The 10,082-nt window shown below is 36.4% G+C and overlaps 1 protein-coding gene across 2 annotated transcripts in view; it reads left to right on the top strand.

Annotated features, from left to right (window-relative positions):
* LOC128549605 (mRNA turnover protein 4 homolog) overlaps positions 1-7,526 on the top strand; it is a 28,552-nt gene extending 21,026 nt beyond the window's left edge. For both annotated transcript variants that reach the window (XM_053526654.1, XM_053526655.1), the window contains exons 6-7: positions 6,538-6,658; positions 7,404-7,526. In XM_053526654.1, coding sequence (XP_053382629.1) covers positions 6,538-6,658; positions 7,404-7,513 — 231 coding nt within the window. In that variant the 3' untranslated portion in view covers positions 7,514-7,526. The remainder of the gene's footprint in view (positions 1-6,537; positions 6,659-7,403) is intronic.
* Positions 7,527-10,082: the final 2,556 nt, after the last annotated feature.

A 10,082-nucleotide genomic window follows, 5' to 3' on the forward strand; every position in this document is an offset into this window, starting at 1 on the left:
GTTCATCTTGATGATATCTAGGTCAAGTTCGAAACTGGATCAGCTGCGGTCAAAAACTAGGTCATTAGGTCTAAAAATAGAAAAACCTTGTGACCTCTCTAGAGGTCATACTTTTGAATGGATCTTCATGAAAATTAGTCAGAATGTTCACCTTGATGATATCTAGGTGAAGTTTGAAACTGGGTCATGTGCCATCAATAACTAGGTCAGTAGGTCAAATAATAAAAGAACCTTGTGACCTCTCTAGAAGCCATGTTTTTCATGGGAACTGTATGAAGGTTGGTCTGAATGTTCATCTTGATGATATCTAGGCCAAGTTCGAAACTGGGTCAACTGTGGTTAAAAACTAGGTCAGTAGGTCTAAAAATAGAAAAACCTTGTGACCTCTCTAGAGGCCATATTTTTCACAAGATCTTCATGAAAATTGGTCAGAATGTTCACCTTGATGATATCTAGGTCAAGTTTGAACTGGGTCATGTGCCATCAAAAACTAGGTCAGTAGGTCAAATATAGAAAAACCTTGTGACCTCTCTAGAGGCCATATTTTTCATGGGATCTGTATGAAAGTTGGTCTGAATGTTCATCTTGATGATATCTAGATCAGTTTCGAAACTGGGTCAGCTGCGGTCAAAAACTAGGTCATTAGGTCTAAAAATAGAAAAAGCTTGTGACCTCTCTAGAGGCCATACTTTTGAATGGATCTTCATGAAAATTGGTCAGAATGTTCATCTTGATGATATCTAGGTCAAGTTTGAAACTGGGTCACGTGCCATCAATAACTAGGTCAGTATGTCAAATAATGAAAAAACCTTGTGACCTCTCTAGAGGCCATATTTTTCATGGGATCTGTATGAAAGTTGGTCTGAATGTTCATCTTGATGATATCTAGGTCAGGTTCAAAACTGGGTCACATGAGCTCAAAAACTAGGTCACTATGTCAAATAATAGAAAAAAAACGACGTCATACTCAGTTCAAAACTGGGTCATGTTGGGACAGGCGAGCGATTCAGGACCATCATGGTCCTCTTGTTTTTATCTTGGAAAATTTGTTGGAGGTTTTGCATGCAAATTGTTATCATTACCATAATAAGATTTGAGTTGTTTCAAATTGTAATACATAAGTATTGTCAAGTTATGGCCCTTGTTTGACTTAGAAGATGTGAAATAATCAAGCATACTGTTTTATGGACAGCTCTTGTTTAATATATGTAGTGTATTTAACCTGTGAACAAAGAAAAGTTTTGGAGTCGAACTTTGTCCATTTAAAATTGTAGAGAAATGCCATTAAAATGAAAAACAATAAAATTATCATATGAATTGGCTAAGTTTGAATTTGATGTAATAGATAATGGTCTGAAAATGATGGCTATCTCAGTTTTTAGCTCGACTATACGAAGTATAAGGAGAGCTATCCTACTCGCCCCAGGGTCGGCGTCGGCGGCTTTCCGCGTCCCCACCTTGGTTAAAGTTTTGATGCACTTTCTCTTTTTTCAACTTATCTCTGTAATTACTTGATGGATTTGATTCAAACTTGAAATACTTATTCCTCATCATCATCCACATCATCTGACATAAGGGCCATAACTCTGGCACCAATATTTTAATGAATTATCCCCCCTTTTCACTTAGATTTTCAGGTTAAAGTTTTGATGCACTTTCACTCTATCTCTGTTATTACTGAATGGATTTGATTCAAACTCAAAATAGTTGTTCAACATCATCACCCACATCATATGACACAAGGTGCATAACTCTGGCACCATTTTTTCATGAATTTTCCCCCCTTTTTACTTAGAATTTCAGGTTAAAGTTTTGGTGCACTTTCACTCTACCTCTGTTATTACTGAATGGATTTGATTCAAACTTAAAATAGTTGTTCAGCATCATCACCCACATCATATGACACAAGATGCTTAACTCTGGCACAATTTTTCATGAATTATTCCCCTTTTTACTTAGAATTTCAGGTTAAAGTTTTATGCACTTTCACTCTATCTCTCTTATTACTGAATGGATCTGATTCAAACTTAAACAATAGTTCAGCATCATTACCCTTATCATATGACACAAGGTTCATAACTCTGGGACCAATTTTTCATGAATGATTTCCCCTTTTTACTTAGAATTTTAGGTTAAAGTTTTAATGCACTTTCACTCTGTCTCTGTTATTACTGAATGGATTTGATTCAAACTTAAAGTAGTTGTTTAACATCATCACCCACACCATATGACGCAAGGTGCATAACTCTGGCACCAATTTTTCATTAATTATTCCCCTTTTTACTTAGAATTTTAGGTTAAAGTTTTGATGCACTTTCACTCTGTTATTACTGAATGGATTTGATTCAAACTTAAAATAGTTGTTCAACATCATCACCCACACTATTTGACACAAGCAGCATAACTCTGGCACCAATATTTAATGAATTATGCCCCTTTTTGCTTAGGATATACTTATATAGTGTTTTGATACATTTTATCTTTACCTCTCTTATTACTTTAAGTTGATATTTTTGACATAGACTCAGGCTGTTGTGCAATATCTTCATCCACAATTGGAGTCATTAAACACTCCAGTGACAGCTCGAGTTTCCTCAGATGTGCCCAGTTTCACTATCCAACATCGAAATAGTCGAGTGTGCTGTCTCCTGTGACAGCTCTTGTTTTCTTTCTTCCTTTTTAGCTCACCTGTCACATAGTGACAAGGTGAGCTTTTGTGATCACCCTTCGTCCGTTGTCCGTCGTCAGTCCGGGCGTCCATCCGTGCGTCAACAATTTCTTGTCTGCACAATAGTGGTTTCATTTATGATTTTATTTTAACCAAACTTGCACACAACTTGTATCACCATAAGATCTCGGTTCCTTTCTTGAACTGGCCAGATCCCATTATGGGTTCCAGAGTTATGGCCCCTGAAAGGGCCAAAATTAGTTATTTTGACCTTGTCTGCACAATAGCAACTTTATTTTTGATTTGATTTTTACCAAACTGGCACACAACTTGTATCACCATCAGATCTTGGTTCCTTTCTTGAACTGGCCAGATTCCATAATGGGTTCCAGAGTTATGGCCCCTGAAAGGGCCAGAATTAGCTATTTTGACCTTGTCTGCACAATATAGAGATAGTACCTAAGTTTTTCAAATCATAGGTTTGAAGTTAAAAAGCTTTGAAATGAAGACAAATGTCCATATATTTCTCAAAAACAGAAATATAGACAATATTGTAACCAGATGTGTGGAGTTATGAGCATTTAATATTTTCATGTTAAAGAAAATTTTGTGATCAAGGAAATGTAACTCTTCTTGAACATGGAGAGCATAAACATCAAAGGGACATAATATTGTGAATATTTTCTAATTGGTTGCATTTGATTTAACATTCAACTTTGATATGGATTGCTAAATAATGATCCATGATACTGTGTGCTAAAAAATTAGAACATCTGGAACAGTCTAATAACAGCAAAACTTTGCTTTTGCAGAATGCAAATAGTTAAGCTGTAGCTGGGACTCGAACCCAGGACCTCTCACACCTAAGGCAGACACTCTACCACTTCCCTATAACAGCAGCAGCTAATAGCTATGCAGTTTAATTGCCTGGATTACATTGCGTGAACTGGAACAATAATCGGTGAACTCCGGATTATCGGCGTATTCGCTTTGTTACCTAACGGCAATTCTCGTGTAAAGGAAAAATATAATCTAAGTCTGCCAACATCATAATCGGTCAAATCTGCCCAGATTTCTCTGACGTGTTGTTCAGAGTATGAACTTACTATTAAACTGGTAGTACCAGTGAAATATAACTTACACTTAATCTTTTATATTTGATCTTTTAGCAGCTGTCGAACGGAAAAAACCGTGAGCTTTGTCCAAATATAAGTATTTATTTTACCAGTTTTGAGAGGATTTCAATTGATGGGAAATTACAGTTACAAACTAAATACCTTTCTGCAACACATGAAGTCATTAGCATTCACTGTCAGTCGGTATTATGACTAAGATCTAGTGTAAATCATACATTTCAAAGATTATAGACAGAGTCTTTGTTTACATTTTTTATCGTAACCGGTGCATTTGTAAACACTTTAATTTGAAAAATCAAAGTATGCGAAGAGCTATGGTACGGTCTCTACACAATAGCAGCTTCATTTTTGATTTGATTTTAACCAAACTTGCACACAACTTGTATCACCATAAGGTCTTGGTTCCTTTCTTGAACTGGCGAGATTCCATTATGGGTTCCAGAGTGATGGCCCCTGAAAGGGCCAGAATTAGCTATTTTGACCTTGTCTGCACAATAGCAGCTTCATTTATGATTTGAATTTAATCAAACTTGCACAAAACTTGTGTCACCGTAAGATCTTGGTTCCTTTCTTGAACCGGCCAGATCCCATAATGGGTTCCAGAGTTAAAATTAGCTATTTTGACCTTGTCTGCACAATAGCAGCTTCATGTATGATTTGATTTTAACCAAACTTGCACACAACTTGTATCACCACAAGATCTTGGTTCCTTTCTTGAATTGGCCAGATTTCTTCATGGAGTCCAGAGTTATGGCCACTTAAAGGTCCAAAATTGGCTATTTTGGCTTTTGCAGCCATATAACGGTGACTTTTTTTGCCCTTTTGGGAAAAGGTCCAGTACCAGATTAATTGGGAAAAATAGCGGGTTTTTTACTCAGATTGAGAATTTTTATAGTTAATTAATAACATCATTTAGAATGCTTCTTCCTTTAATTCCATGTAAATATCATCAAACAAACTGTTTGAATGGTTAAATCATGGTGAATGTCAATGTAACTAAGTTTTCCTTCCGCAATCATCAAAATGCAAACTTAATTCAGTCATTTGGGGGAATTTTGGATGATAATTGAGAAAAAAGATTGCATTTTTCAATTGGGAAAAGGTCCTCTTAGGGGTACTTTATAAAGAAGGAAAATAATCGCTGTATAGAGACTTCATTTATGGTTTTATTTGATACAAATCAGATCCAATTGTAGGTTTCAGAGTTATTTTATATCTGATTACCTCCCCTGATGGTAATCAAAATGGATTTATATCAGTAAGTACTAATAGGACTTACTTGAAATTTCATTATTGTCATTAGTTCTATGGACTGATTTTATGTCAAATTACCTCCCTTTATTTCAAATTAAAATGGGTATATCTCCGTAACTAATGAAGCTACTGATCTGAAATTTCATTTATGTCAACAGATTTATTTGGCAGATCCTTCTTTTGTTCACTTACAATAATTTTTTTTAATTACTTTCCTTTTACGTTACTATAAATAGCCTATTTTTAGTAACTTTTTTATTATTGGCCATAGGGAAAAACCGAGACCACTTTTCTGTGGTACAACATGGATGGTACCTCCAATTTTTAGGTGTATTTTGACATATCTGTACCTTTTAAGAATTGTTTTTTCTTTTTGGTTAAATTCTTCTCTTTGTTGTTCCTGTCCTTTGCACTTAGATATTTTTTCTGAGGACCTTCTTGGTCCTCAAGTGCAATGATAACGGGTGAGCGATATAGGGCCATCATGGCCCTCTTGTTTTTTTGACTGATCCAGTGAAATAAGGAAGTCTGTCTCATGTTTTCTCTTAGATGGACCAAATATCACTTTGGCTTGAGAACTAAAGAACACTAAGAATTTAGCTTTATGCAAGTAAGCTTCTTAGAGTTATTGCTTGTAGACTCTTCTTTTGGGGTCAGTAACATTGAGATTGAAAACTGTTTCTGACCAGTGTTTCTGACCATTTGATGGAGATAGCTTGGGCCTATGGTTGTAGGTCTTCTTACGATTATCGCTTGTAGTTAGATGAGCCCTGTTGATTTCGAGGTCATATGGTCAAAGATCAAGGTCACGGTATACAAAATAACATATCCATCTGACTATTACAAGCCATCATGGAGGGAATATGCATTTTACAATCAACTTTTGTTTATATTATATTTTATATGGGCAAAGCATTAATTATCGACAATTTTATAGAGCAATTATAGTTAGACCTAAGTTACTGTTCCTTTACAGGGGCCGGCATGACTGAAGGGTCAAGGTCACTGACTTTGAATCACTTGACCCTCACTGATATGGGTTCAAAAACTCTTTTTAGGGTTTAGAATTTTTCATGTGAGGAAGTGGTCAAGCTGGCGTATGGAAGGTCAGTGGTTCTACCCTGGTGCCCACCTATGCTTGAAACAATACCTGGTGGGGCACCTTGGGGTCTTCTTCCGCCATCAAAAACTGGTAAAAGGTGCCATATGACCTAATTTTTGTCGATGTGACTTTAAACAATGTGATATAAATGAATAAATTTATTAAATTATCAATGTCAGGAACTAGGTAAGCTAGTATCTCAGTTTATGAAGACATTACTAGTGCCAAGGTTGTTTTGATTTCAAATGTTTATAGCAGTAAAGTTCAAACTTCCAAAGATTATAATACTGGGAAATAATTAGATTTCTTGGGCATGAAAATTTAGTACAGTAGTTCTGCCTAGAGTCAATGTTTAGGTTTTCTTTTTTCTTTTTCAGAAACTGTTTGGTCATGAGATGGCAGAATTTCATGTAACAGTCGAAAGTGTATGGTCGAACAATGGAACTTTCCAAACAATAGAGTCAGGATCAGAAACGATATCACCGACAAAAGTTAAAGGTTTGTTTCCTACTGTTATTTATAATTCTAACATTTTTCTTTTTTTCTTTTATATAAACAAAGAAGAATTTTACAGTGTACTGCCGATTAAAACATGTTTCGCAAAATGACCTACTCTTGGCTATTGCGCCTAAAAAAGGATTCCAGATTAGTATCCCTTCCTGGTGTAATTCGAACGTGTTAGAATGGAAATAGATTTTAGTTTTATGTGCTTTGTTGGCAGATAAAACACGTTTTTTGGTTCAGATGTGTCGTAATTAATCACTCAGGCTTTCAAAATCGTGTTTTATTTGCCAGCAAAGCACGCAAAAATAAAATCTATTTCCCAAGTACATTGTATATTATAAAGCTCATTGCCATCAGTCAAATGTCAAGGTCACATTAATTTTGTAGTTTAAATGCCAAATAGCTTAATTCCATGTTAGCTGCATATGGTCTAAACCACTTGGAAGATTTTCATTAAAATTAGCATATTAAGTTATTTACCTCATCAAGATGACATGCAGAGCACAATGACCCAGGTCACCTGATCGAGGTAAAAGTTCACACTTGGTTTAAAATTGTGTCCATCCACTAGCATCACTTCATCTAGACGACCTGCAGAGGGCACAAGTGAGATCACTAAGTCCAAGCTGAAGGTCACACTTGATCACAGCATTGATTTTACCTGTACCAAAGTGCAAGCTGGGGATATTGATTGCCTTAAGTGATAGCTCTAGTTGTTTTTCTTGTTTCTTAATTTCAGTTCGGCCCAAAAAGAAAGCTGAAGAGGAAGAAGTTAGTGACACAGAAATGATTGATGATGATGATGATGAAAGTGATGATGAAAGTGATGATGATGAAAATGATGAATAAATTTTGTGTTAGACACAGTTGTTGGTTTTTCATTGTGCATGTTCTGAAAAATGTCAAGCAATAGTTTTATTGAGGTTTACACAAGCATTTAATTTTGGAATATAATGCTGCAGGAAGGGATAAACGTTAATGAGGAAGGATTTGTTAATTTATGATCGATCATTTTAGCTTAATACTGAAAAAAGACACGGAAGTTATATGAATTGCACTTCAGTTTCCTGCCTGAGAAAAAAGCAGTACTGGCTTCAAGATTATGAAATTGAGTTTTGAAACTTGTCTCGAAGTTAGGTGTGTACTGGCTTCAACTTGTCTTGGAGTTAGATGTTGGATTAGTTGAATCCCAAAACAGATGATAAAGATTTGAGACATGTCAGGTAGCTTTGGTTTTTAACCTCAGACCCTTGAGTCTTGAGGTACACAGCTCTTCAAGTTTTGCCACCACTCGACTAAGACAAGTTATTTCTAAAGATATTTTTTGAAATTTAAGGCAAAAGTTTAGAAAAATGGAAAATACTGGCTCCATACTCGTGTTTTATATGTAGTTAGGAAATCAATTAATTTTTGCAAAATGCAATGCTCCCGAGGGCTTTAATTTAGTGTACATGGAATTTTTAGCTCACCTTAGCCCAAAGTGCTCAGGAATAAGCTATGTGATGACTCACCATCTGTTGTACACACATCTGTTATCTGTCCAGACTTTTTTTGCTCCCCCACCCCCCCACCTCCCCTCTCAAACTTTTGGGAAGAAATCTGATTTGCCCTTGTCCATACTGTCCGTCTGTCTGTCCATCCAGTATAGTAGGATAACAGTAATTCTATTCATTTCTTTTTTTTTATTTGGCAAAATTTCTTTTATACGGCTAAAAAGAGAGAACAAAGGAATAGCAATATAAATACAGTAGGTAAAAATGTCCGTCCGAATTGTTTGATGCATATCTCGGAAAGTATTTGACCTAGAGTAATTGAACTGCTCAAGATTGTTACTCATCATGTAAAATTGTGCAACTGATATTTATGCCCCCCTTCGAAGAAGGAGGGTTATATTGTTTTGCAGATTTCGGTAGGTCTTGTGGTCAGTATGTAGACCAATCCGTTTCAGGATGATAACTCAAAACGCTTGGGCCTAGGATCATGAAAGTTGATAGGGAGATTGGTCGTAACCAGCAGATGACCCTTTTGATTTTGAGATCAGTAGGTCGAAGGTCAAGGTCACAGTGACCTAGAACAGTTAAATGGTTTCCAGATAATAACTCAAGAACGCTTAAGCCTAGAATCATGAAAATTGACAAGAAGGTTGGTCATGACCAGCAGATGACCCCTATCGATTTTGAGATCAATAGGTCAAAGGTCAAGGTCACAGTGACACGGAACAGGTAAACAGTTTCCGGATGATAACTAACGAATGCTTTGGCCTAGGATCATGAAAGTTGACAGAGAGATTGGTCATGTACAGCAGATGACCCATATTGATTTTAAGGTCAGTAGGTCAGAGGTCAAGGTGACCTTGAACAGTTAAACAGTTTCTGAATAATAATTCAAGAACGCTTGGGCCTAGGATCATGAAAATTGATGGGGAGGTTGATCATGTCCATCAGATGACCCCTATTGATTTTGAGGTCAGTAGGTCAAATGTCAAGGTCACAGTGACCCAGAACACATATGGTTTCCGGACGATAACTTGAGAATGCTTAGGCCTAGGATAATAAAACTTAATAGAGAGGTTGATCATGATCAGCAGATGACCCATATTGATGTTGAGGTCAGCAGATCTAAGGTCAAGGTCACAGTGACCAAGAACAGTTAAACGGTTTCTTAATGATAACTCAAGAATGCTTGGGCCTAGGATCATGAAACTTAATAGGGAGGTTGATCATGACCAGCAGATGACCGCTATTTATTTTAAGGTCAGTAGGTCAAGGTCACATTTACCCAGAACAGTTGAACTTTTGTATACAATGACCAAATAATTTCTGTTCCTTGTGCAATTACTGAATGCATCAAGGGGGGCATTTCCTGTTCTACGAGCTCTTGTTTAATTTGGATTTCACCAAACTAGACCAAAGTTATGGCCCTTGACTTAGTGAAAAATGTGCATAGAAAGGGCCTTAAAGTTATGACTTGTGTATCTCAAAAGGTATTTGATCTAGGATTATGAAACATTCCTCTTTAAGTCATGTTGCACATCTGGGGTTTTTGTTTGAGAATACAGTCAGCCAGACCAGAGTTATGGCATATTGCTTATTCGGAAATATGCAAAAAATGTGGTGTAAAAATTTGTCTCACGGATCTTGAAACGTATTTGACACGGTGTAATGAAACAATAGGAATACTATTCAGCATGTGAAGTTGTGCACCTGGGGTTTTGTTTTGGTTATCAGTTAGTCAAGACCAGAGTTATGGCCCTTTAGTCAGAAATATGCATGAAGGGCATACAAGTTTGTGTTGCAAGTATCTCAAAAATTATTTGACATACAGTCATAAAATGGGATTGTTATATAGCATGTGAAGTTGTACACCTAGTGTTCTTCTGTTTGGGATTCCACTCGGCTAGACCAGAGTTCTGCTCCTT

The sequence above is a fragment of the Mercenaria mercenaria genome, chromosome 16 (assembly GCF_021730395.1).
Source record: "Mercenaria mercenaria strain notata chromosome 16, MADL_Memer_1, whole genome shotgun sequence".
Taxonomy (NCBI): domain Eukaryota; kingdom Metazoa; phylum Mollusca; class Bivalvia; order Venerida; family Veneridae; genus Mercenaria; species Mercenaria mercenaria.